Source organism: Labeo rohita, chromosome 16 (genome assembly GCF_022985175.1).
Source record: "Labeo rohita strain BAU-BD-2019 chromosome 16, IGBB_LRoh.1.0, whole genome shotgun sequence".
NCBI lineage: Eukaryota > Metazoa > Chordata > Actinopteri > Cypriniformes > Cyprinidae > Labeo > Labeo rohita.
Genome location: NC_066884.1, coordinates 14,466,702 through 14,494,411, shown reverse-complemented (window position 1 = coordinate 14,494,411; position 27,710 = coordinate 14,466,702). Strand labels below are relative to the sequence as shown.

Sequence of the window (27,710 nt, the reverse complement as noted above, 5' to 3'; positions counted from 1 at the left end):
GACCTGTATCCATGCATTGTTTATTTTCAAAAACTTTCCAGGGCCTTAAAATTGTTTTTTCAGATTCACAAACTTTCAAGGATTTCAAGGACCCGTGGGAACCCCGTTATAGTGTAAGAGAAATGTTAATTTACACCATTTTTAAAATTTTATTTACAAGTATAGAGGAGCAGTGATCACATTTTGGCTGTAGGTTTGCCAGGCTGAGGCCCCACCCACTTCTCCCCTGTAACACAAAAAAAGACAATGATTGGACAATGAAAAGTACATTTTAATATATTTTTAGATGCTAATATCCCAAGGTTAGTTAGGAATTCATGGTTTAAAACATGATCAAGTGCAAGAAACCATCAAAAAAACTGGGTGTAGTAAATATGACCATTAGACTATAGTAAAAATCCATAGTTACCAATGCAATGAGCCATGAGCTCAAATCTGTCAGAACCCCAGAAGACCTCAGGCTTCCCGTTCACATGACACACAATCAAAGGAAAACCAAAGGCCTGCAAAAATGGGCAAGGGGGATATGTAAGGAATATGTATTACATTTTTACCACAAAGACATTCTGATGAGAAAGACAAAGTGTGCACAGACACAAGCAAAAGACACTGACTTTATGCTTCAGCGCTTCATCTGTGACACTCTTCAGTTTGTCTTTGACCGGCTGCGATTTGGCGAGGGTCAGAAATTCCTCCACCTGACTGGCTGAGAGACCTGCCTTTAATCCTGCCTGTGCAAAACAAAACAAAAAAAGTCTGTTATAAGTGCAATGGCATAATAATAAAAGTTAGAACATGTAAATGAATTCAAATTAGCAATTTTACAATGTAGGTTCTCCCTCTGACACCTCTTCATTTAAAAACAACTAATTGTGGGTATAGGATACCTCAGTGAGTGAAGCAGGCTGGGTAATATCCTGATCAGTACTCCAGATTCTTTTCCAGAGCTCTCTGGATACCCTCTCCACCTCCACATCTCCCTCTTTTTCTGCTACAGCGGTCACAAAACGCATCGCGTTCAATGAGCCTACATGGAAAATGGAGGATGAAAAAGAATAAAAGATATTGTGAAAGTGATCAAAAAGGTCTTTTCTCTTAAACAAAAAAATGCTCTTAAAAACAGTCCAACATTCTTTTTGTATACGATAGAAAAAATTCACAAGTATGGCTTGAAACACCAGCTTGAATACCTTTCTCAAACATCGCTTCAAAAGGGTTTGCGGGTGGAGACAAAGGAACGTCAAAATAGTCAGACAGCCGCGTCAGATCCGTGGTCATGTAAAGAAACTTATTTGGGACCACTCCAGGGGGGCGGTTGCCTAGAAATATAAGAAACGTGCATATTATCTTATCTATAAAAGCATGCTTTTATAATGCTTTAATAGCTGTTACATGGTTGTTGCATGTCAGTAATGAATGAGCATAAATACCACTTTGTTTGTATATTAAATAGGTTGTCTGAAATTGTAAAGACTATCTAAAGCCATATTCACTGTTCCAGTGACAATGGAGATTTATTTGTCAAATATGCAAGTAAAATGTCCAGTAACAAATAGCAACATAATACTTTTTTACACTTAAGTTATTTAACATTTCTCTTTACTCAGATTTTGTTACTACAACATTCAGTTACAAAATACACATTATGAGACTAGATAAAAACATATTTCCTTAAATTATATATCCATCCATTACCTGAAACATGCATGACTCCCCCTAAATATGCTGGTTTAAATTTGAGTTCTATGTTCCAAACATTTCTGTAGCGACACAGCACCTTAAAACACAAAATCAACACATTATATTAGAACATCCTGAGCAAATTGGAATGCAATTAACTACTTAAAAGGAGAAAAAAAACATTACGCACCTCAAACGCCAGCCAGGTATACGGAGAAACAACATCATAGAAGAGCTCAACCAATTTTTTTGAACTGGACATCTGTTAAGAAAGAAGCACGTTCGCAAAACCGAACTTATTTTTATTATTATTATGCATTATTATAATAAAGTCATTTACATGCACGCGAGGACCTTACCCTTGGCGTCACTATCTCACTTGTGAGCTTGAAGAGAAACTGTGTTAAAGTTCAACCAAAGCCAAGTTCAACGCAGTAAGAGCGAGAGATTAATCAACGCCCACCGTTTATGACAGAAAGCTCCTCATTCGCAACGACTGTTTGAATTCTGTCAACTACAACAAAATGTATTTGTACAGATTATGAACGACGTTTAGGAAAAACACAAACAGAAATCAGTAATGACAGGAGCTTTCAAAACACTGCTTCCTGAAGCTTCGGAACCTTTGCTTCATTTGTTTTGAATCAGTGACTCGGAGTTCATATTAAACTACGTATCAACGTCACGTGATATCAGCTTCTATTTATTTTTATAAACCAGATCTTTGATCAATTTTTATGAATGTGTATAATAAAATGAATAGTATATTATATTATAATATTACATATTATCAATGTGTATCATACAGTGGAATACTATATTACTATTATACAGACACTTCATATTTAATGCTGTTAGATTATTATTTTTTTTTTAGATTTAATATATTACAATTAAAGTAAAACCGTTGCAACTGGTTTGTAAAAGGTGTTTTATACTGATTTTTTTTGTTGTTGCATTTACACAATTTCGACCAGCAGTCGTCACCAACGCGTGGCGTATTTTCCAAAGCAATCGACTGATTCAAATTTTAAGGGAGAAACTTGTAGATTAGCCCACTAAAGTTAAAAAATCAATGCAATAAAATGCCTGTTTTGATTCAAAACGAATCGTCAGCCAGGTTTGTTTACACCACGGTTTGTATTACTGATAAACATTTAAAAGTTCCACATATTCCAGGAGTGACTAAAAAGTTCAATGCTTGACCTCCTGTATCAGTCAGTACTCCGCCCCCCCACAGTCACAGTGAAAGTTCCCGTCTGTTGAAAGGGTTGCCAGATATTCATATTATGACTGCGTTTTCTTTTAATATCTCCCTGAATGTGGAAAAATAAATTACGTTTATTATTGTAAACCTCATACATCAAACCTGCATTTTTCTGGTCTTCAAATATCTTTTACAGTCAGGAAATGTAAAAGAAATAATAACTATCACAATACACGAGCACGTTGTGGTGGAAGATAGGACTGTTATAACATTTTTATTTAAAAAAATAATTTTTACAGGACGGTGCTTTGCATATAATTTGTATAATATAGACAGAAACTTTGTTATTTGTTTGTTATTGTTTTCTATTTTCTAGCTGTAATAATTTGCTCTTTGTTTGTTATGAATATCTGGCAACTCATAAAGCGATCCATGAACATATGCGGTAGTAGGAAGTGGTAAAGGAGAGAACACGCCAGTGCGCGGGTGGTTAAAGGGGACTGCAGGATATTTTAATATCCGTGTGAATAAATCGTCTTTGATAGCGCACCTCCATATATCTGCTGTAAGTATGCTGTGGGTATTTCAGAATTAAAGGTGATGTATATTATCTAGTCTAACTGTTCAGTGCAATAATAGACTGCAAGGCCAGTCTGTTTGATGCATCCCATATGAATCAAATATCAGTTCAAATGTCAGTTTTATGAAATCTGGTCAGATGTTGTTGTAGCGTTAATATAACTTCGGATGTGCTGAATAACTAGTGCCTGGAAGTGACTGCATGAGCTACGGATCTGTCATGACTCATTCTAAGCTTTAGAATGAAATCATTCTAAGCTCTAAGTGTAACTTCAAAACATCAAATTGTTTTAGTTTTAGTAATGATGGGATAGTCAAAGATGGGACGAGTGGTTAAAATTGGGCAGTTTTCAAACTGAATAAACGGCTACGTTACCCAAAAAGTATTGTTCCCCTTTACTTTATCTTATGGAAGTCACTGGAGACCAGCAACTGTTTGGTTACCCACATTCTTCAGATTCAATATCTATTTTTATGTTAAACAGAAGAAAGAAACTAAACTTGAGGTTGAGTAAATGATCATAGTTATTGTCATTTTTGGGGGGGCTGAGCTATCTCTTTAACCCAAGCCATCTATTTGAATAATAGATTGATAAGTTTGACTATGAAATAGGTATCTTCAACAGTGAGACAGTTGTTGTGCTTTGTTATTGTTGTAAACAGAAAGATGTCACCAGATGAATTAGTCTACCTAGGAATCCTTGCTGCATCAATACCTGTAGGATTCCTCTTCCGCTACCTAAGTAAGTATGGCCATGTCATCCTGTGTGAAAAATAGGGTAAAAACAGGTGAAGTGGGATGATATGTCATTGACGCTGCTTTACGTTTGTTTTACAGTGGCTCGGCCCATCACACAATGTTGTTTTGTGATAAAATACAGAATATTAAATAGATTCCACAGCTTAAGATCTCACCTCAAACGCATGTAGACACCACCTAAAACACCCCATAAATCACAATTACTGGCAAACGATTTATTATTGTTATGTAAATGGGTCAACATGTACATTTGTGTTGGTCAAATATAAATACAAATTGATTGCCCCTCATTAATGAATGAATTTATTGGCTTTCCCAGTGTTACTTTATCCCGGTATGAATAATGAATACTTAATGCTGATTGGAATAATGAAATAATAATAACGAGGATGATTACGCTTATAGGGAAATGAAAATTCTGTCAGTAATTACTCACCCTCATGTCGTTCCAAACCTGTAAGACCTTTGTTCATCTTCAGAAAACAAATTAAGATATTTTTAAAGAAATCCGAGAGCTCTTCGAACCACCACAGACAGCAAGGGTACTACCATGGTCAAGCCACAGTAACGCAGTAGGGAAATCGTTAAAATAGTCCATGTGACATCAGTGATTCAACCATAATTTTACGAAATTATTAGAATACTTTTTGTGCGCAAACAAAACAAAAATAACAACTTTATTCGACAATTATTCAATAATACAGGGTCAGAAAGCTCTCAGATTTCATCAAAAATATTTGAATTTGTGTTCCAAAGATGAATGAAGGTCTTACAGGTTTGGACCAACATGAGGGTGAGTAATTACTGACAGAAATTTCATTTTTGGGTGAACTATTCATTTAAGTGTAATGCCTTTAAATAACAGCCCTTGATAATTTTCATGTGCATTATTTTCCAGGTCCTCCAGTCAAGCAGGGGGCAGCGTTGCTGTTGGGTTTAATAATCTCCATAGCTACCTGTGGGCTTCACACTCTACACTCTTTATTTACAGTGTTAGGAACATGGCTGATTATAAAGATCAACTGGCGGTTAGTATGATATGTAGCTACCTGGAGTTTTACCGTGGATTTGCTGCGATTCCCTTGTAACCTTGTGCTCTGGCTTGTTTTTTATTTAGAAGTGCCCCTGCCCTGTCTTTGGGTTGGACGTTTCTGTACCTCCTCTTTTTCCGTCTGGTCACCTGGTTTGGCCTCCCTCAACCAACACCTTTTGCCAATGCCATTCAGCTTCTTTTAACACTGAAGGTAAAATACAATAAAATTAGACACATTTTTCATTGATAACCACCCTTTTCTTTAACACGGAAGTAAGCCTATGAATGAAACTTCCGGTTCATTATCCGCTATAGGGAAAGAACGAGAAGAATAACAATGTGTTGTAAACAGTAAAACTGTTTGTGCTAAAAACCAATGTGTTCATAATTAAAGGGGTCATCGGATGCTAAGTTCACTTTTACATGCTGTTTGAACATTAATGTGTGTTGGCAGTGTATGTACAAATCTACCCTGTAATGGTAAAAATCCATGCAGTGGTTTTAATTAATCTGTAATAATAATATCCCCTTTTTCAAATTGAGCCATTCTCAGATGCCTGTTGTTGTGGTGTTACACCGACAGAGGGCGCTCCCACGATAGTTGATTGACATGTGCTCTTATCTCAGATCAGCTGTAACAGTCCGACCTCCATGTTTTGATGCCGGAGCAGGGATGTAAATTAGACAAGAATTGAGTGATTGAAGTGTTGTGTTGCTGGATGTAATAATGAACGTAGTGGTCGTCATTTACTCCTGACATCTGAGCTGCTGAAGATGCAGTGGATTGCGTTTGTTTGTGAAGGGAATGCACCTCCTGATCTACATATATCTGTCTATGTTCGCATGAATCATTTGTGATCCAGCTTAACTTACAGCAGAAGTGAGTATAAGGGTTTATTATGAACCTTTGCGATCGCCTTTCCTAATAATGTGCTAGTTAGCAAGTTTTGATCGCAAAGATTCATAATAAAATTAGCATCCGATGACCCCTTTAAGATAATACAGCACGTTAAAATAATATGGTAAGACTCACCAGTTTGCAATATCATATTAGCAAAATGAGCTGTTTTGTACAGCTAAAAATAGCTGGACGCAGATAAAACCCGGAAGCCACACCCATGACATTTACAAATGACTGCACACACTCCTATGGGTAGAAAAATGTGAATACATTGAATTGTTTTTGTTTTGAATACACAGATGGTCAGTTTAGCCAATGAGATTCAAAGTTATCACTTGGAGAAGAAAAAGGAAGTGAGCACCTTTACCAAATCTCCAGTGGTGGGAGGACTTTCCCATGAGCCTTCGCTTTATGACATTATATCATACAGCTACTGCTATGTGGGCATAATGACAGGTATTTTGCATGATTTTTGTGTTGTTTTGAATATGTGGGAATGCTTTCGAGTCAGTGCAAATATTCTGTACTGTTTGTTTTGCATGTATGCTAACGTGTCTCTCTCTGTTTCTCTCTGCTACTAGTTCAGTAATGTGTGAGTCCAATTTCTTTTTATTTCTTTTTAACTGATTGTGTTTATTATTGCTCCTCTTTTGCCATAATTTGTCCTCCCACACCATGGCACATTTTCATTCCGAAATTCCATTTGTTTCCATTCCTATATTCCATTCTGTCCCAATATCATGTGTTATCTTTGCCTGTCTGCTTCATGTCTTCACTGATAACTCTTACCATTCTCTTTTCACGTTCCTTCATTTTCCATTCTTTCTCCCATCCACTCTTGCCATTGTTCTGCAGGTCCCTTCTTCCGTTATCAGACGTATGCAGACTGGTTGCAGCAGTCTAATCCTCTGTCTTTGCCGGGTAAAGAGCCCTGCCTCCAGAGGCTGAAGGTGGTGCCCATTTTCGGAGCCCTCTTCATAGCCGTCAACTCTGTCTTTCCCTTATCCTATGTCCGTACTGATGAATTCCTAGAGCACAACTATTTTTACAGGTTTGTTTTTCTGGATTAAAAGACCGTTCCAAACTGAGCCTAAAAGTCATTTCCAAAAGAAATGTTAAAGAGATAGTTCACCCAAAAATAAAAATTCTGTCATCAGTTACTCACCCTCATGTCGTTCCAAACCTGTAAGACTCGTTTTAAGAAGACAAATTAAGACATTTTTGATTAAGACTGGCACTGAAGAGATTTTTTTGTTTTCTTTGTGCACAAAAAGTATTCTTGTAGCTTTATAAAATTAGGGTTGAAGCACTGTTTTCACATGGACTATTTTAGTGATGTCCTTACTACCTTTCTAAGCCTTGAAAATGTCAGTTGCGTTGCTGTCTATTCAGGGACAGAAAGCTTTGGGATTTCATCAAAAATATCTTAATTTGTGTTCTGAAGATAAACGAAGGTCTTACAGCTTTAGAACGACATGATGGTGTCTAATTAATGGCAGAATTTAAATTTTTAGGTGAACTATCCTTTTAAAATTAAAAGTTTTTATTATGTTGAGACTCATGGTGGTATTATATTTTAGGTTTTTCTACATGGTGGCAATATTCTTCGTATTCCGGATGCGGTTCTACTCGGCATGGTGTGGGGCAGAGGCGGGCTGCATTAGCGCAGGTTTAGGCTGTTACCCCCAGGGAGCGCTGTCCAAACCTGGAGGAGGGCCAACGGTCAAATATAGGTAGGGTGATTAACTTTATTACCTAATCGAGTTCTAATGTGCTTTTACAGTTTGACTGTAACTTGTAAAACAGATGAATGTAAAGTCCACCTACAGATATATCTATACCAGGAAACAAAACTTTATTTATCCAAGAGAAGAAATTTACAGTAACAGACTTGAAGCAGGATCCAATAAAACAGTTTACAGAGGGCAACAGTGTCACAGTTGTGTAGATCGAAACCGAACTTGTCAAGCCAAATATAATTATTTGTTAAAGAGAATAGAAGAAATACATGCAAAAAGTATCACTAAATATATATTTTCACTACCAGGGATTTAGTAAATGTTTTGAAAGAAAATGTTTATGCTCACCAAGGCTGCATTTATTTAAAAATACAGTAAAAACAGTGAAATTGTGCAGTATTAATGAAATGTAAAATAGCTTTTACTATTTATATATTTAAAAATGTAATTTATTCTTGTGATGGAAATCTGAATTTTCAGCAGCCATTTCTCCAGTCTTCAGTGTCACATGATCCTTCAGAAATCATTGTAATACACTGATTTATTATCAGTGTTGAAAACAGTCGTGCTGCTTAATATTAATTTTTTTTTTTGGAACCTGTGATACTTTTTTCCAGAATTCTTTGATGATTAAAAAGTTGACCCCAAATTGGTAGTGTATATTGTTACAAAAGATTTCTATTTTAAATAAATGCTGTTCTTTTTAACACTTTATTCATCAACCAAAAAAAAGTATCACAGGTTCCAAAACAAAAAAAAAGTAATCAGAACAACTGTTTCCAACACTGATAATAAATCAGCATAATAGAATGATTTCTGAAGATGCGTGTAACACTAAAGACTGGAGTAATGATGCTGAAAATTCAGTTTTGCATCACAGGAATAAATCTGATTTTAGAGTGAATTCAAATAGTAAACCACTATTTTAAATGACAACAATATTTCGCAATATTACTGTTTTTTTCTGCATTTTTAAACAAATAAACGCAACCTTGATGAGCAGAAAAGACTTCTTTAAAAAACATTAAAAATCTTACTGATCCCAAGCTTTTAAATGGCAGTGTATATGTATTTATTAAATAAATATTAATTTATTTACTCTAAATTTAATATCATATTTACTAAATAAAGTTGTTGCCAGAACGGTATTAAAAATTCATTTAAAAATATTGAATATCAAAGGCAATTATTTAATGAATGTCATGAAATTGTATTCATTTTGAGAATTGCTGAAGAATTGCTAACTTTTTGTTAAATGGCAGTGGTAATCTAAATCTGTAAAAACAAGGAAAATGAGCATGCACAATTAAATCAAACGATACAGATAAAATAAAATTAGTCTCTTAATATCGTCAGTAACTGATATGGCACCAATATTTAGTGTATCTGTCAACGGTAATCACAATAAAAAAGGCAATATTTCTTAAGCGTGTAGCTACAAGATACTTTAACTAGACTATCTACAGGAAATTAGAAGCTCATTTGTGGTTTGATCATGTGGTTGATAATGTTAATGAAATGTTGTTTATGTTTCAGTCCTGATCCAGACACAGCTGTGGAGTATGACTTTAAAACGATCCAGAACATTGACTGCTATAACACAGATTTCTGTGTAAAGGTTCGGCATGGCATGCGCTACTGGAACATGACAGTGCAGTGGTGGCTTCACCACTACATCTACCCCAATGCTCCTTTCAGAGCGTATGCTCTCAGGTACAAGCATGTACATTTGATTATTCAGCTGCACTGTGCTGTCATTAACCATCACTAATCTTCAACTTTCTCTTTGTCTCTTTCCTTACATTGCGGCAGGGCTGGATGGACTATGTTAATCAGCGCTTATTGGCATGGCCTCCATGCTGGTTACTACCTCTCTTTTCTCACTATCCCATTGTGTATCGCAGCAGAATCAGCCATGGAAGCCTCAGTCAGAGCCCGTCTGGGGCCAACAGGCCAAAATATCTTTGACTGGATCCACTGGTTCCTCAAGATGAGGGCTTACGATTACATGTGCATGGGTTTTGTTCTCCTGAAGGCCAGCGACACCATCTACTACTGGAGCTCCATATACTTCATAATTCACATCATTGCTGTTGTTTGCATAGGAGTAGGACAAGTGATGAAAGGAGGTAAAAAGAGAGAGAGAAGGGAACGAGGTGAAGGAGAGAAAGAGGATGTGGTAAGAGATAAGGCTGAGTGAAACGAATGTGTTACGTGGTGATCGTGCTGATAACTGGAGAGTTGGTATGTTTACAAAAATAAAACGATTTCCCATCATGCACTGTAATAGCCATCAACTGCCATTTAAAGGGTTACTCCACCCCAGAATGATCATTTTGTCATTAATCACTTACCCCCATGTCGTTCCAAACCTGTAAAAGCTTAGTTTGTCTTTAAACACAGGAAAGTAGTACATGGTCAACCCAAGGGCATCAATCTTTATTTTATTAACAGTAAAAGTAGCTTTCAAATACCTTCCATAATTTTAATGTTATCATTTATTTTATCATTACAAATGTTGTCTGGTGAAAAACGGTGCAGCTGTATAGACTCATCCTGACCCGTTCAGTATTGTTTAAATTGTTCTTGTTACTTTAAACAATTGGAAAGAAAGATTGTATTATATTTTAACAGTGGTTCTCTGCTCATCAGTGACCTTGGGACCCAAATTAATCTCCCACACAGAGTACTTATAACTGAATCCATCTGTTTACAAAAAAACTGATGAATGTTGGACCTGTATCCCTACTTTGAGCACAAATCTATAATGGTGTCTATGAGATAAAACAAGCTTTGTGATAAAAAGGTGTATGTATGGGACATTAAAAGTTAGTCTGCCTTGTTTTTCATCCATTGTGATGGATGGACTCAGTATCCATTGCAGGTTAATGTTTGTGTCATATATATCAATATTATTATTATTTTACAAAGAATGTGAAAGTAGTTGATACCTTCTTTTTTCCACCTTTTTTACTTTCAGAAAATAGGAGTGAATGTTTTTGCTTTTTTTTTGTTCGTCGTTCATTTTTTAGTTTGATACCACATGATGTAAAGTGTAAAGATCTTAAAAATAAAAAAGATCTTCTCAAAAGATGTTTTTACAACATCAAATTGTTATATAAGAACGGTCTTATTTTAAAACTGCGCTGGTGTTTAGTTTATTGATCAATTCAGATTGTATCCTGGTTCCTTGTAATGTCTACCTGCTATGTTTTATCGCTTTGTTTACTTTCTGAAATATTAAACATGATGTGGCACTCAAATCTTTCAAGTATCCCTGTTAACAAGTATCTTTTTTTTTTTTTTTTTTTTACATGAAATGACAGTTTTTATAACAGTCTCATTTTTGTTAATAATTTTGTTTGTTTTGTTTTTTTTTTTGCTAGTGTAATGTAGTTCATATTTTGCCTTGACTTGTACTACCATTCAAAAGTGTGGGTTTGGTAGGTTTATTCATTTCTTTAGGGGTTCAAGCGCATAGCACTGAAACCCTATTGTAATAGTTAGAACGGCCAAGGATCAGCAACCTCTACGTAAAATGATCGTGCAGACCAAACCGTAAGTTGTAGAGACTTAAAACTTGGAAGGATGGTAGTACTCTGCCAACTCTGTCAAAAAAAATAATAATTTACCCTTTGGGTGGCTATAATGGGGTTGTTTAGAAAAGGGGCCTGTCCAAATTTTCCCAAAATCCTATAAAGCCTAAAGGAAAACTCAAAACTTCATGAAACCTGCGGACACATGCAACAAGTGATTCTAAACAAGCATGCAAAGTTTTAAGGAGATCAGACCACAGCTGGTGATATGACAGTCATAAACGTTCAAAAAACCACAACATTTATATGGAAAATTCCCTGGATTTGACAAAAATGCTTTTTAAATCATTGATTGAGGTGGTTACAGGCTTGCTACATATTTTTTTTTTTCATATGTGACCCTGGACCACAAAACCAGTCTTAAGTCGCTGGGGTTTATTTGTAGCAATAACCAAAAATACATTGTATGGGTCAAAATTATTGATTTTTATGGCAAAAATCATTAGGAAATTAAGTAAAGATCATGTTCCATAAAAATATTTTTGTAAAATTTCTACTGTAAATGTATGAAAACTTAATTTTTGATTAGTCATATACATTGTTAAGAACATTACTTGAAGAACTTTAAAGGCAGTTTTCTCAGTATTTTGATTTTTTTGCCCCCTCAGATTTCAGATTTTTAAATAGTTGTATTTCGACCAAATATTGTCCTATCCTAACAAACCATACATCAACGGAAAGCTTATTTATTCAGCTTTCATATGATTTATAAATCTCAATTTAGAAAAAATGACCCTTATGACTGGTTTTGTGATCCAGGGTCACATATGTACTTAACATATTCATACTAAAAAACAAAAAACCATTTTAATTTTGATTTCATGGGGACTTTAAATGCGTTAAAGCACTTGAATCCCGGTCTATATATCTATATCTATCTATCTATCTATCTATCTATCTATCTATATATATATATATATAATTATTATTATTTTATTTATTTATTTTTTTTACGTATTTTTAGAAGTCTTAATTGTTTGGTGTGGCTTTATTTATTTGATTAAAAATACAGTTTAAAAAAAAAACAACAGTAGTACTGTCAAAAAATATTGCAGTTTTAAACATATGTTTTCAGTGTCACGTGATCCTCCAGAAATTATTCTGATATGCTGAGCTGCTTTTTTTCAAGATTTTTTTTAAAAATTAAAATATACAAGTGTTAAATTATTGAAAAAAAAATTACACTGGCCCCAAACGTGTTTAGACATTTTAATTAATTTTTTATAGGTTGCACTGAGAGATTAAAGTTTTTATGATGTAATCCTTGTTTTATTTTACACTGTGTGATAACTTAGTGGTAATATTTGATAGTCTGTTAATATAAAGCCATTGGCTCATGCCCTTTGTCTCCATAACAACACTTTTAACGCGCAATAAACAACAGGAAGACGCTAGTCAAAGCTCATAACAAGCAAGACTTTTTTTTTTTTTCGTTTAAACAGTCACAATTAATTTAATAAAAATCTGTTGTCAGTCCACAGAGAAAGCAAAATGCTTAAAAAATGTTCACGCGCGGTAACAAGATTTGTCAATGAGTTTCCTTTTTTTTTCGCCTTTTAGAACTGAATTATTCTGCTTAGCACATGAAGCTAGCGTTCAGCTGGTAATAAATACAAGGAAGTGTTTCCAAACTTTATTTCCATGAGACTCAAAGTCCAGATGACAGAGTCTTGACACGCCTGTATTCTTCTCCGTCAGTGGGAATTTGTCAGTGGAAGTATAGCTATGCACTGCTGACAACTGTTGTTTCTGGATCGTGCTGTTGGTCTTTTTGTTTGTTTTCTTTGAAATCCATGTTGATAGTACCTGTTTTCTGATGGAGCTGGGAGAACTCAACCATCAAGTCTATACAGGTAAGACAGTGGGGGGGGGTTCATTTATGTTACGGTTAGCTGACAATTATCGTCCTAAGTATGGGTTCAAATGTTTGTCTACATCTGTACACTTTTTTTTTTTTTTAATTTACAGTTGAATAACGCGAAAATCATAAGCTTTTAAGAGACATCATGTTGGTAACTTAATATTTTACAGTTCCTTAACTGCATGTGTCAATATATTGTCATACTAATATTAAGTCTTGTATATTATGCTAGGTTTACTGCATTGAGTTTGTTTATTGCTGTAAAATGTACTGACACAAATACTACAATAAAGTAATAACTAAACCTTTTGAATATAATCTAAATAAATGTGATTTTAGTTTTAAAGATATAGAATTTTTATAAAATGTATTTTATTGTAGTGTATTTACCAAAATGTACAAATAAAAAAAAAAAACATTTTTTACACACATAAGTGTGTCATTGTAAATGAATGTAAATGATACTATTTACTAACATTACATTAATTAACAGTAAAACTGATCTTATTGTTCTCTCTTTATATAATGCAGATCTAATCTGTACTGTAAATCTAACAGCAATGATGTCTGTCCCTAGTTTCACCCACGTTCAGTGTGACGTCCATGGTGTAAAGTCTATTTTATTTTAGAAGTGTTAAAGAGAATTGGCAGGCGTATGTATATTTAGGTCATGGCTATGTATAGAAATGTAGTGCATAGAATATTTTCAGAGCTGATGGGGAAATACTGCTCCATTTTGTTCTCAGTCCCAGTTTTTAATACAACCATTACTCTACTTGACAGTAATGTCTCCCAGTACAGTTAAGCTTTGGTGTTATACTTTCCTTGCCATATTTCCATGTTGTGATTACACTGAAATACATCTGCTTTCTCTTTCCACAGACTATCCTAGTACTTACAATTCCCAGCATTCACTGAGGTTGCGGACAGTTCCAGCCCAAGACATGAATGCGGTTCAGTTTGATTGGGCCTCCCAACCTGAAGATGCTGAAGACAATGACGAACCTCGAAATCTCCGTGAGCTGCCGCTGCACATGGGGCTGAAGAAAGCAGTAAGGTATGCATGCATCATCCTATTACATAAATACACTTTAATTGAAGAAAAACAATATTTTCTCTCTTCTCACTCCAGCTCCCTGAAGTTTCAGACGGAAACATTTAATTTCTAATTTTGGAAAGTTTATTCATAATATGGCTTGCTTTCGCTTTCTTCTTGCAGGCAGGTGCAACAGATGAGAGTTCCAGTTGTTTCTAGCTCTTGGAAGATCAGACAATCACAGACATTTCGCCGTTTTTGTGAGATAGCCAAATACATTCTCAGCTGTTTTGTTCTGTGGAAGAAGGGAATCCAAAAGATAGGAGGTGATAAAGATATGAATTAATTCAAACAAATGAGAAATGCTGCTCTTGTTTGCACATACATGTGTTTTTACATTTAAAATAATAGGTAAATCAATTGGTCATCTGAGAAAAGACATTTTTTCCTTTCCTTGTAGGTCACTTTGGTGGAGGAGTCCAATCCTACTTCTTGTTCCTGAGATTTCTTGTGATTCTCAACTTCCTGTCTTCCTTGTTAATCGCAGCATTTGTCCTCATTCCTAGCATTGTATTTCGCTCCTTAAATTTCAACTCCACCATCGCTCTCACCGTCAATCTAACCGGTAGGAACACAATCTCTCTGGTACACAACACAAACATCCCTATTGAGAACATTCTAACTGGTTATCAAATAACAGCATCATTGTATTCATAAAAGCAACAAAACCAGTCTGACATGTTTAGCACTAATACCTTCACAATTTAACTTCACAAAGGTATCTTAAAGGGATAGTTCACCCAAAAATGAAAATTCTGTCATTAATTACTCACCCTCATTCGTTCCAAACACGAAGGACCGTCATTCATCTTCAAAACACAAATTTAAATATTTTTTGATGAAATTTGAGAGCTTTCTGACTCTCTATAGACAACAATGTAACTGAAATGTTTCCAGGCTCAGAGAGGACATTGATAAAACAGTCCATGTGACATCAGTGGTTCAACCGTAATTTTACGAAGCTACAAAAATACTTTTTGTGATGTCGGCGCCGATAGCCTTGTGGGCAGCGTGCTGACATACAGCACCATTGCGCTACGGGCGTCCCGAGTTTGAATGGCGGCTCGAGGACCTTTCCCGATCCTGCCCCTTTCTCTCTTTCCCACTTCACTTCCTGTCAGCTGTGATCTGTTCTATCGTAATAAAAAGCAAAAAGGCCAAAAATAATAAAAAAAAAAAATTGTGCTCAGAGAAAAAAAAACTTAATTCAACAATTCTTCTACTCCAAGTGACTGTCTTCCGCCATTATTGAGAGTAAAACAACGTTGACGTACATATTCTCAGAGCTTCGTAAAATTACGGTTTAACCACTGATGTCAAATTGACTGTTTTAATAATGTCCTTACAACCTTTCTGGGCCTTGAACATGGTAGTTGCATTGCTGTCTCTGGAGGGTCACAAAGCTCTTGGATTTCAACAAAAATATCTTAATTTGTGTTCTGAAGATGAACAAAGGTGTTACAGGTTTGGAACAAATGAGGGTGAGTAATTAATGACAGAATTAATGACCCACACAAAAGCATTTGTTCATTCAGTTAATAATTCATTATAATAAGTAATCCTTTGGAAGAAAATCTCATCACTTTATAAATGGGTTAACTGTTGTTTTTAACTAAACTGAGTCTTTTCTTCCCTGTTCTGATATGTTTTCATTGCCTAATGCAAGGTTGTTTCCTGCAGCAATCCTAATAATAGGATTTCTGAGATTCTTCCTAATTTTCCTAACCGTTTACTCCTAATACAGTTGGATTCAGGGAAAAAACACTATTAGGACAATTAACCCTGTTTGTTCAAATAATAATAATAATACATTCACAATATTCATACAAAAATACATTTTTTATAAACATTAAATTGTATTTATCTATCTATCAGATGTGGAGACATGCTTGCAGTATGAACCACGACCTGATGCCCTTATGGTGTTTTACACATACTTTTCTTGATCTGGTCTCAGGAACGGTATGAACACACATTCAGATTTTCTGAATACATTACTGAATATATACTCTGACACACTACTGATCAATTTTTTAAATGAGTTTGAAGGAGGTCTCTTATGCTCACCTAGACTGCATTTATTTGATCAAATACAATAAAGCAGTAATATTGTGAAATATCATCTAGGGCTGTACGATTATGACAAAAATCATGATTGTCGATTATTCCCTTGAAGTTGTAATTGCGATTATTAATTATGATTATCACAATTTACATTTAATAATGTTTTGAATAGCTTCATACCATTGTTTGAAGCACTGCATGCCACCTTTTTATATATAATTTCTTCTTTAAATATAATTTTTTTGTGCCTTTGAACAATTACATAATTTCGGCTTCTGTTATTGTAATCGCGATTAGAAATTTAATTAATTGTGCAGCCCTAATATCATCACAATTTAAAATGTTTTCTATTTTATGCTCAAGAAACATTTCTTATTATTAGTTGAACACAGTTGTGCTGCTTTATATTTTTGTGGTCTTTACTATCCATCAGTTTAATGCATCTTTGCTGAATTTTTTTTTAAACAGTAGTGTAGTTCTATAAATGTAACATCATCTGTCATCATTTTTTTAAATGGTAGCTTTTCAATTTAAACCAATATTTTGATTTAAATTTTGAATTAAACTTGAATAATTGAGAAACAAAGAGGCTAAAGGAATGAGAATTAAAGTAAAAGTTATTATGCTTGTTTGCGAGCCTGAAATAATCTGGAATTTGTGACTCAGTGACTTATGACTCACTCTGTATAAAAATAAACAGAAAATTATCTCCAGTTTAGTTTATCTGAAATCATGATTTTGTTGTGAATGTTTTCTTTATGACCTTTACTCATCACAACTATCTTTTCCTTTAGGGTTTTATGGAATATTCATACCTGTTCTATGGCTTTTATAATAATTCACTGATTCAGGATAATGGCTTCTCTTACAACATCCCTCTGGCCTATCTGTTGACGGCAGCCTTCTACTTTCTCTTCTGCCTGATTTGTATGATTATAAGGTGAGTTTTGTCAGCTTTTTCAGTTTTTTTTCTACCAACATATTGAAAGGACATTGTCACATTGCTGAACTGACATCTCTGACATCTCCAACAGAATGGGCAGCACTGCTCGTCTTGTTGTAGTGACGGGTAGTGGAGCAACAGGAGGTTACAGTATGCAGGTGTTTACAGGATGGGATCACGGCCTCCAAGGAGACCGTGCAACAAAACTTAAACATAACAATCTTCGCCACCAATTGAAGGTCTGTGCATTTGAAAAAAGTCTGAAATTGTCTTCAGTTACTTTATATGAAAATACACTGAGTAATTGTATTGGGGAAACTTACTCTTGAAAAATGCTTACTTTTTGCACAAATGAAAATTTGCTAAATGTTTGTTCACCAGCTGGCCATTTAAGATATACATGATTTTGTTTCTTCATCGGAACAGATTTGGAGGAATTTATTCTCCAATTTATGCTCACCAATGGATCCTCAGGAGTGAATGGGTGCCGTCAGAATGAGAGTCCAAACAGATGATAAAAACATCACATCCACAAATAATCCACATCACTCCAGTCCATAAATTAACTTCTTGTGAAATGAAAACCGGTGTTTGTAATAAACAATCCTGAGGTGTTTTTAAGATCAAACTATTGCTTACGGATAAATTATGTGTCCATTGTTTATAATATCGCTTTCTCTTGGCATCCATTCACTGCAGGGCATCCGTTGGTGAACTAGGTGAACTATTCCTTTAGAAAGAACTACTAGTGCAGTATAATGTTTATCGTTATTTTAACTCTTTTTTTTAAAATCTCTCTCTCCAATTGTGTCTGTCACCCTTAGGTGGATCTAGAAGAGGAAAGGATTAATAAAAAGGCTGCCTCCCTGACTTTGGGCCAAACAGTCTCTCTCTACGCACTCCGTGTTTTCCTTAGCCTAGTAGTCTTAGTACTCATCGGTGCAACTTTCTATGGCATTGCACAGGCAACTCAATTCAGCCAGGTTAGCTATTAGTTAAGAAAGAACATTCTAAAGACATTCTAACAGAAGTCACATAATGCCTTGGGCCAGTAAATTCAGATTCTTAATTCAGGCCTGTTTTTTCTTTTTCTTCAGGTCTGTTGTAAGATGTTATACCCTGTCTGGCATTATTTTTCGATAATTAACTAAATAAAATCTGTCTTTCTTTCAGTCTAGGGAAATATCAGGTTTTGAGGGTCTACTGTTGCAGTACTTACCCTCCATGGTTATAACAGCGAGCAATTTTGTGGTGCCGTTACTGTGTGACAAGATTGCATTACTGGAAAAGTATTCTCCTAGTACCACTGTCATCCTGGCCTTGTTGAGGTTTGATCAATACTCACACCCACATAGAATAAACATATCAAAAAGGACATAGACAGATAGATGAAGAGCTGTACTTGTTTAACCTTGGTTAGAGCATCATCGAGAGCTCTTAGCCCGCTGTTTCTTTTGTGACCCTCATTAAATAGCTTTCAGAATGAATAATGTCAAATGAAGTGCCGTCATTTTCTCTAAATGCTCACACAGTGTTCATCCACTGCTCTCTTTGGTTTGTTCTTTGCCATTATTATTCTGCTGAATTTTAGTAATTCTTTCTGTCGTTGTAGGGCGGTATTCCTGCGTTTGGTGAGTTTGGGAGTTTTGCTGTACGCTCTATGGGAGCAGATTACCTGTGAGGGAAAAACCGACAGTGGAAACTGCAAACCCTGTAATTATAATTACGACCAATACAAGGTAAACCACTTAAGATATGCACTTATTCCTAAATCGCTCAGATACACTACCAAGTTTTGGGTTCGGTAAGATTTTTTATGCTTTTGAAAGAAGTCTCTTATGTAGGGAAGCCAGTTTCTGCCATTGAATAAAAAAGGTATTGCAATTTTTTATCTCCCTATTTTGACTTTGTAACTCGCAATTGTGTTTTTATAAAGTCAGAAAAACTAGCAATTCTCACTTTAAAATATGCAGCTGGAAGTAAAGTCAAAATTGTGAGATATAAATTCGCAATTCTGAGAACATATCAGTATTTTTTCCTCTCAAAATTGGACTTTATAACTCGCAATTGTGAGTTTATATTTCACAGTTCTGAGAAAAAAGTCAGAATTGTGAGTTTATATCTAGCAATTCTGACTTTATAACTCGCAGTTGCCAGTTTATATCTCGCAATTCTGACTTTATTAGACGCAATTGGGAGTAAAGTCAGAATTGTGAGATATAAACTTGCAACTATAACTCGCAGTTGTGAGTTTATATCTTACAATTCTGAGAAAAAAAGTTAGAATTGCGAGATACACACACATTTGTGAAAAAAAAAAAGGTCAGAAAAACTCGCAATTCTGATTTTATAATGTGTAATTGGGAGTAAAGTCAGAATGGTGAGATATAAACTCGCAATTCTGAAGACATCTCTTTTTTTTTCCTCTCAAAATTGGACTTTATAACTCGCAATTGTGAGTTTATATCACAATTCTGAGAAAAAATTGTGAGATACATTTGCGAAAAAAAACGTGCAATTCTGACTTTATAATACGCAATTGGGAGTAAAATCAGAATTATGGGATATAAACTCACAATTCTGAGAACATACCGGTCTTTTTTCCTCTTAAAATTGGACTTTATAACTTCTAATTGTGTTTATATCTGACAGTTCTAAGAAAAAAAATCAGAATTGCGAGATGTGAACTTGCAATTGCAAGAAAAAGTCATAATTGTGAGATGCACACTCACATTTGCGAAAAAAAATCTGAAAAACTCGCAATTGTGAGTTTATATCACATAATTCTGACTTGTAATTTTGAGTTTATATCATACAATTGAGAGTTTATATCACAATTTTGGCTTCATCTCTGGCTTCATTTATGCTCACTAAGGCTGCATTATAGTTTTATAGTTGTAGTAGTAATGCTAAAATAGTTTTACAATTTAAAATACCTGTTTTTCCTTTTTTTTTTTTTATAAATTTTAAAATGTAGCTTTTTCATGTGATGACAAAGCTGATTTTCAGGAGCCATTACTCCAGTCTTAAGTGTCACATGATTCTTCAGAAATGGCTCTAATTTGATGCTCAAAAACATTTCTTAATATTAATGTTGAAAACAGTTGTGCTGCTCAATATAATATTTCTGTGGAAACATAAAACAAGATTCTTTAATAAGTAGGAAGTTCAAAAGCACAATTATTTGAAATAAAAATCTTTTGTAACAATGTAGTTGTCTTAACTGTCACGTTTGATTAATAAATGCATCCTAATGCATAAATAATTTCTTTAAAAAAAAAAAAATCTTACTGATCCCAAACTTTTGAGCATTATAATGTAAGTTTTAGAATGGATGTTTTTTTTTTTTTTACGTTGAATCCCTTTCTCACAATTTCATAGTGCTGGGAGACGCGAGTTGGACAGGAAATGTATAAACTGACTCTTTTTGACTTCCTGATTACCGTCGCTACACTAATCCTGGTAGAATTCCCACGCAGGTCTGTTTACACATTTGTGTATTTGGGTCATGCATTTTTATATTAAAAACGTAAGTCTTCAACTACTTTTTGCCATTTTCAGGATTGTGGTTGATCATTGCTCGTGTAAACTGTCTCAGTGGGTGGGTCGACAGGAGTTTCTGGTTCCCCCAAATGTTCTTGCTCTAGTTTACAGTCAAACAGTGGTTTGGACTGGAGCTCTTTTCTGTCCATTGCTGCCGATCATCAACACGGTCAAATTCATCATCTTTTATTACTGCAAAAAGGTACCATGAGCACACCCTTCCCAGACACACACATCTAATACATTTGCAGTTGATTGCAATGGCTCATTTTGTTTGCTTGTGTTAGATAACTCTTTTCCAGAACTGTCAACCGACAACAAAAAACTTCCGATCCACCACCTCCAATTTCTTCTTCCTGTTGGTTCTGCTCTTTGGATGGATGTTGTCCAGTGTGGTTCTCCTTTACAGTGTGGCTAAGTAAGCGAGACCTGTAACTCTCCATGCTGCAGCACACTGATTTTAATGACAGAGAATGAATTTTGTGTATAATTATGTATATATCAAGTGTTATGTTGACCTTTGCTTCCCTTCTGTTTTTTTGATAGGATCCATCCATCCTACAGCTGTGGGCCTTTCCGCTTTTATCCAGCAATGTGGGAAGTTGTACCAGATGCTATCAAATTGCTAAGCAGCACCAGTAAAGAATTCCTGTTTTTTATTGGCTCCCAGAAATTCTCTATTCCACTCTTCATCTTGTCCTGGTCAGTATAAACAGCCTTGGGTCAGTTCACAGTTTCTTAGGTTTCATGTTAAACTTTGATCCACATGCATTCAGGTCCCACATCCAATGCTTTTATATCTTCCTATAAAAAGTTATGAGATAATTTTGCATAAGCAATATATTTCTGCAGGATTAGGACTGATTTGACATGTTTTTGATATTTAATATACAGTGTGATCCTGTGCTATGTGAGTGCTTTAATGTCTGTCTACGGGAAAAGTGTAACACTGCTGAAATCTCAGTGTAAACTGGTAAGTTCTTAGTAATCTGAATTTGCAGACTAGAATGGTTATGCATATCTAAATTGTATAATATAATATTTAATTACAATAAATGTTCTATTTCTGTGTTTGTGGTCTGAATTTTTTAATAAATAAATATCACAAAAAAGCTATAAAATAAAATAATATAATATTTATAATAAGGTGTGATCACCTACCTAAGACTTTCTTGTTTCCAATTTATCCTCTGACTGGAACCAATATTATTTCATCCTTTAATCCGTATTTATCTGGGTGTAACAGGAACAGCGTGACAAGCAGTTCCTAGTCAGACAAATTGAAGAGCTGAATGCCACAATGCAGAAGGAACAACATGAACCACAGCAGCCCCAAAGAGAGCCTGAGCCCTTCTACCACACATCACCAACGTGGAATCAACATTACAATTATGGATTTGATCCCGATGAAGACCCAAGACCATATTAAGACTTTATAAAGTGAAGATTATACTAGAATTCAGCAATTTGTGTATTTCTTCATATTACAGAAATATAACCAATGATATTTTTACTACCATTCAAAAATTTGGGGTCAGTTAGAGTTCTTTTTTTTGGAAGAAATTAATATTTTTATTCGGCAAGGATGCATTAATTTGATTAAAAGTGACAGTAAAGTATAATTTTACAAATGACTTCTTTGAAATTGTAATCATATTTTACAACATTACTGTTTTACTGTATATTTAATCAAATTAATGCAGCTGTGGTGACCATAAGAGCGGCTGACCCCAAACCTTTGAACAGACTGTAATGTATATATGCTCATATATAGGTTAATTTATCAAATATATCCATGTGTATTAGCTAGTGTACTTATTTTTTTACTTTATATTAAATACTTGACTCAAAACTAAACTTGAGTGACACATAATGTACTCTATGCACAGTGTATGTGTACTCTATGCACAGTGTCCCAGGCTTTAATATGCTGCATCATTACTTAAGCATAAAGTCATAATTATTTATTTAGTCAAGTCTTTGTAAACCATGAAAACATCGCACAAAAAGCTAAAAGACCATTAAAACTGTTGTTGAGCATTCTTTAAAACATTTTTCAAAGAGAAAGAATTAAAACATACTATCAGCATAAACCGCTGAGCCTTCTGATATATTCAAGCATTACATAAATTCTGAAAATTGTTTTCCTGGCAAACAAAAAGCTTTTTTTTTTTTTTTCAAAGAACAATAACATACAAAATGTTATCAAGAAACATCAAACAGAAGAAAAGGGAAATAAAAAAGAAAAAACATATAAAGACAAATTACAACACATAAAACAGTTGCCAGGGGGAAGTAATATGTGACCCTGGACCACAAAACTATTCATAAGCAGCACGGGTGTATTTGTAGCAATAGCCAGCAAAACATTGTATGGGTCTAAATGATAAATTTTTCTTTTATGCCAAAAATCATTAGGATATTAAGTAAAGATCATGTTCCATTGAGATATTTTGTAAATTACCTACCGTAAATATATCAAAACTTAATTTTTGATTAGTAACATGCATTGCTAAGAACTTAATTTCATTGATTTTCTCAATATTTAGATTTTCCAGATTTTCAAATAGTTGGATCTCGGCCGAATATTGTCTTATCTTAGCAAACCATGCATCAATGGAATATTTATTCAGCTTTCAGATGATGTATAAATCTCAGTTTCAAAAAATGTACGCTTATGACTGGTTTTATGGTCCACGGTCACATATCTATATATAGTAAATAGTATAATGTATAATAATATATTGTAAAGTTCTTGCAGCTTTCTTATTCAGAGAGTCACTGATACTGTCAATATATAACAAAACCATACAATTTGTTTTTTTATCGGTAAATTTACACTTACGAATGTGAAATTTGCTCAACAGAATAAGTAAATGAATTAAGTAAAAGTACTGTTCCGCGTGGTCAGAATAGTCAGTAAAACCAGAGTATATTTTCCCGTGAGAATGAACAAAACAAAAGGCTTTCCTAAAGGGTTTTAATTAGCTGCGCCCTCACGTGGCAGCCTACACGTAGTACATGCCTATTCAATGCGTCACAAACATTTTACGTGTGACGTAGTCACGCCACGGCAACTTCCGGTGTTTGCAAACCTCTCTTTCTGTTTCATTGAGTTGGTATATTTTTTGTTTACTTTGTTTAATCTGTTTACTTGTGTTTTGTTCTGAATATTCACTATGGAAGAAACGGGTCTGACTTACATAGGGATTCACTGACGAGTTTGAATTTCGTTGCGTTGTTACTCGACGAGTCTGTTTTGAGTCATAAACTAAAGCGTTGCCTCATTTGTTGGACCTTGTATGCGGTCCGACAAGCTTGCTACGCGACTGGAATTTCATTTGTCTGTTTCACTGCTCTCGTAAGTATTACATAATGAACATTTTGCCCAAAAAGAGCTGGCATGTGCGCAATAAGGACAACATTGCGCGCGTGCGCCGTGACGAGGCTCAAGCAGCAGAGGAGCAACGCGAGATTCAGCGGCGAGTGGAACGCGCAGAGCAAGAGGTAACCATAGTAACCCAGCATCCTTTCACTGTTTCTAGGTTAATTTACTACATCCTCATCCCCTCCTGCACTCAGTGACCCCGACCTGACGTATCAAAATTGACCTCACAGCATAGGTTTGAAATATGTAGAATGTGTCACACATATAATGCAGGCTTAAAAGCTATTTGCATTCTGTCTACTTTGCCATTTTAATTTTATCTTATGTCTTTTGAGCTGAGTGTTGGTTTCTGATCTATCCATCCATCCCATAATCCCTCAGGCTCGAACTGAATATTTGAGAAACAAAGCTCGAGCAGCCCTTCACCAGACGGGAAAAGGGACAGAGGATGAAGAGACGGCAGAGACGAGCCGAGGAGCCAGAGAGATAGAACACCTAAATTTATTTCCTCTAGAGGACTCATCTGAAAAGAAAGGAAATGCAGAATACCTCAAAGAGAAGAAGGAAGAGAAGGTGTGACAAAAACGACTAACCTAACACATCCTTACCTACAATTTTAACATTGGACGTCATGCTTTTTATACTGTATGTGGATGGTTTAAAATGGCTATTTTAAAGCTGTTTTGTCATATTTTATTTTAGGAGAAGCAGGAACGTGCTATTGGTCTTTTAGTGTCTCTAGGTCCCGCTCCTGGAACAGAAGTAACTCCCTGGTACCTGAAAGGTGGAAAAGAAAAAGAAGAAGAGACCGACAAGAAAGAGAAAGGCAAAAACAAGACAAGAAGCCTAACTGAAGAGGAGAGAGAAAAGAAAGACAGGAAGCTGAAAGACAGTTTGGATCCTCTTAAGGAAATGAAGAAGGCATTGGCAGTGAAGGACAGGAAGGAGAAAAAGCATAAGAAGAAGGAAAAGAAAGACAGAGGAGAGAAGAGGAGTGGAGAGAGGTGTGAAATAAATTTTCTATTTCTGTCAGAACCAATAAAGCATCTTGCCTGGCTGCACAACAATTTAGTCATACTTCAGATGTCGGTACATTCAGTTGTTTCTTCAAAGTGAAAATATAACTGTGAGTATTTGCAACCAGCAAGAATTTGATGTATAATATGCTGATTTTATTCAAAAATGATTTTTTTTTTCTCATTAATTACTCACCCTCATGTCATTCCAAACCTGTAAGACCGTCGTTTATCTTCATAAATTAAGATATTTTTAAATAAAAAGCCAAGCATGTTCTGACCCTGGATAGATGCAGCGCAACTGACACATTCAAAGTCCGGAAAGGTAGTAAGGACATTGCTAAAATAGTCCAAACAAGTTCACATGTGCATGAGTAGATGCACACTGCAATAGTAACTTGTCAAGTCCGTTTGTCAACCTTTTCATCCTAAAATGATTTTATCCTCTCATGACAGTTCAGTTGAGAGGTTACGGGCTGAGCGACTGCAGAGGGAAGCGGAGGAGAAGAAAAGGACACAGGCTTTACTGGATCAGAGGAGCGGAGGCGGGAAGCAAAAAGAGCAGGAGCGAGAGATGGGGGATAGAGACAGACCATACAACAGCGCCTACTTTCCTGAGTTGGCACGGAAAAGGCAAAGGAGAGACAGAGATCAGTATGGCTTTTATTAGCTTACAAAGGCATTGATTCAGTAAGTCTAGAAATTGTTTTGTGGCTGGACAAGAAATTAGCCACGTGCAAAGTGTGAGGAGCATTTAAAATGACTGATTGCTACCTAAAAGCCTTCGATCTGGCCTCTGGAACACTTTTATTGGCGTCAGATGACTTGGAAAAATATGGACAAACAAGAAAACCTCCTTTTTTGTGTGTGCTCACAGCGCAGGAGCGATTAAGTTGTTGTAAAAATGTCAACTTATGATTTGTAGGATCTGCATCAGAGTTGTTTTGCTGAACAATTCTGAGGCTTCAGCATTAAAATGTGGACAAGGCTTTATTGTGAGACTAAGAACATTTTGTCTTTGCTGCTGATATAAGAGTCCATAAAATATTTTGTCCCCATCTTGTAGAAATACTTAATTATACTTTAATATCGGGCTAATAGCTGGGCTAAACGGCAAAAGGTCCGGTCTATTTTGCTGTTTATATTACATTGCATGTACTGCCCTCTTACTATTTGAGCCCAATATGAAAATCAGATCATATGTACACTACCAGTCAAAAGTATTTAAACAGTAAGATTTTTTATGTTTTTAAAGTTTTTGCTCACCAAGCCTGCATTTATTTGATCTAAAGTACAGCAAAAACAGTAACATTTTAAAATATGTTTTCTATTTAAAAATATTTTAAAATATAATTTATTCCTGTGATTTCAAAGCTGAATTTTTAGCATCATTACTCCAGTCACATGATCCTTTAGCAAGCATTCTAATATTCTGATTTGCTGCTAAAAAACATTTATTATTATTAATGTTTAACATTATAAATGTATTTATCATCATTTTTGATCAGTTTAAAGCATCTTTGCTAAATAAAAGTATTAATTTCTGTAAGTCTGATTTATATACTTATATACTGAAGCTTTTGAATGGTATAGTGTATAATGTTACAAATACGTTTTATTTCAGATAAATGTTGATCTCTGGATCTTTCTATTCATCAAAGAATCCTGAAAAAAATTACTCAACTGCTTTTAATATTGATAGCAGTAATAATAGTAAAAATATTTCTTGAACAGCAAATCAGCATATTAGAATAATTTCTGAAGGATCATGTGATACTGAAGACTGGAGTAATGATGCTGACATTTTAGCTTTGATCAAAGGAATAAATTACAATTTTAAGTACATTAAATAGAAAAACAGTTATTTAAAATAGTAAAAATATTTCAAATTTTCACTGTTTTTGCTGTACTTTGTATCAAATAAATGCAGACTTGGTGAGCAGAAGAGATGAATAGGAAACTCCAGAGTCATACACAAGTTCTTATTAAAATGCAGATCCACCAAAATGCTCTTCATGCCAGAGTCCAGTATCTTTTAAACTTATTTTATTAAATTGTGCTGGTTTTATTTCTCATAGGAAATTATATTACTCTGCAAACACTCCTGATAAAAATTTTAATAGTCAACCCTGAAATCATTTCATATTTTTATATCTAAAGCAAATGTTAAAAACTTGTGATAGGTTTTTAAAATTGCTCTTTCATGCTTTTTCAACTTGTTACTTGTTACATTAAAACGCCCAGGGAAGCTAGCATGGCATTAAGGCATCAAACCACGTAAAGTGTAAAGTTATGACATTTTTT

The 27,710-nt window shown here is 34.9% G+C and overlaps 4 protein-coding genes and 1 long non-coding RNA gene across 6 annotated transcripts; 3 read left to right on the top strand and 2 right to left on the bottom strand.

Moving 5' to 3' along the window:
* gstk1 (glutathione S-transferase kappa 1) lies at positions 1-2,325 on the bottom strand. Its single transcript, XM_051132472.1, has 8 exons — positions 2,040-2,325; positions 1,871-1,942; positions 1,696-1,777; positions 1,191-1,319; positions 888-1,027; positions 615-731; positions 410-503; positions 1-226 (listed from the first exon to the last, which is right to left on the bottom strand). Exons 2-8 carry the CDS (start codon positions 1,940-1,942, stop codon positions 177-179), a joined length of 684 nt encoding a protein of 227 aa, XP_050988429.1. The 5' UTR covers positions 2,040-2,325; the 3' UTR covers positions 1-176.
* A 1,003-nt stretch (positions 2,326-3,328) lies between these two features.
* On the top strand, positions 3,329-11,162 carry mboat7 (membrane bound O-acyltransferase domain containing 7). The gene is made up of 9 exons (XM_051132364.1): positions 3,329-3,452; positions 4,130-4,209; positions 5,125-5,254; positions 5,344-5,470; positions 6,460-6,616; positions 7,016-7,211; positions 7,741-7,893; positions 9,436-9,612; positions 9,712-11,162. The coding sequence occupies exons 2-9, from the start codon at positions 4,134-4,136 to the stop codon at positions 10,097-10,099; spliced, it is 1,404 nt and encodes a 467-aa protein (XP_050988321.1). The 5' UTR covers positions 3,329-3,452; positions 4,130-4,133; the 3' UTR covers positions 10,100-11,162.
* Positions 11,163-12,916: 1,754 nt separating this feature from the next.
* tmc4 (transmembrane channel-like 4) lies at positions 12,917-23,083 on the top strand. Its single transcript, XM_051131964.1, is given in 17 exon segments — positions 12,917-13,348; positions 14,239-14,413; positions 14,576-14,718; positions 14,853-15,017; positions 16,328-16,389; positions 16,391-16,414; positions 17,311-17,456; positions 17,551-17,698; positions 18,284-18,442; positions 18,633-18,787; positions 19,072-19,198; positions 20,841-20,938; positions 21,021-21,204; positions 21,290-21,420; positions 21,549-21,704; positions 21,897-21,975; positions 22,249-23,083. Coding segments are annotated over 17 exon segments (2,172 nt in total). The 5' UTR covers positions 12,917-13,311; the 3' UTR covers positions 22,432-23,083.
* LOC127178822 (uncharacterized) lies at positions 21,663-24,348 on the bottom strand. The gene is made up of 3 exons (XR_007829441.1): positions 24,206-24,348; positions 22,164-22,269; positions 21,663-21,806 (listed from the first exon to the last, which is right to left on the bottom strand). It is a non-coding gene; the product is annotated as an uncharacterized LOC127178822 (long non-coding RNA).
* leng1 (leukocyte receptor cluster (LRC) member 1) lies at positions 24,047-26,220 on the top strand. 2 transcript variants are annotated; one of them, XM_051131966.1, is made up of 4 exons: positions 24,047-24,509; positions 24,772-24,963; positions 25,093-25,516; positions 25,863-25,996. In XM_051131966.1, exons 1-3 carry the CDS (start codon positions 24,378-24,380, stop codon positions 25,504-25,506), a joined length of 738 nt encoding a protein of 245 aa, XP_050987923.1. In that variant the 5' UTR covers positions 24,047-24,377; the 3' UTR covers positions 25,507-25,516; positions 25,863-25,996. The 2 variants fall into 2 exon arrangements, with proteins under 2 accessions (XP_050987923.1, XP_050987922.1); XM_051131965.1 differs by having other exon boundaries at positions 24,048-24,509; positions 25,093-25,394; positions 25,863-26,220.
* Positions 26,221-27,710: the final 1,490 nt, after the last annotated feature.

Bases quoted from the DNA above. Each gene is read 5' to 3' on its own strand.
- gstk1 (XM_051132472.1), bottom strand. From the start codon at position 1,942: ATGTCCAGTTCAAAAAAATTGGTTGAGCTCTTCTATGATGTTGTTTCT. The intron at 1,320-1,695 runs GTAATGGATGGA...TTATATTTCTAG, and splicing joins GGGAGTCATGCATGTTTCAG to GCAACCGCCCCCCTGGAGTG. The intron at 227-409 runs GTAACTATGGAT...TTTGTGTTACAG, and splicing joins GCTCATGGCTCATTGCATTG to GGGAGAAGTGGGTGGGGCCT.
- mboat7 (XM_051132364.1), top strand. From the start codon at position 4,134: ATGTCACCAGATGAATTAGTCTACCTAGGAATCCTTGCTGCATCAATA. The intron at 4,210-5,124 runs GTAAGTATGGCC...ATTATTTTCCAG, and splicing joins ATTCCTCTTCCGCTACCTAA to GTCCTCCAGTCAAGCAGGGG. The intron at 5,471-6,459 runs GTAAAATACAAT...TTGAATACACAG, and splicing joins AGCTTCTTTTAACACTGAAG to ATGGTCAGTTTAGCCAATGA.
- leng1 (XM_051131965.1), top strand. From the start codon at position 24,378: ATGAACATTTTGCCCAAAAAGAGCTGGCATGTGCGCAATAAGGACAAC. The intron at 24,510-24,771 runs GTAACCATAGTA...ATAATCCCTCAG, and splicing joins TGGAACGCGCAGAGCAAGAG to GCTCGAACTGAATATTTGAG. The intron at 25,395-25,862 runs GTGTGAAATAAA...CTCTCATGACAG, and splicing joins GAGAAGAGGAGTGGAGAGAG to TTCAGTTGAGAGGTTACGGG.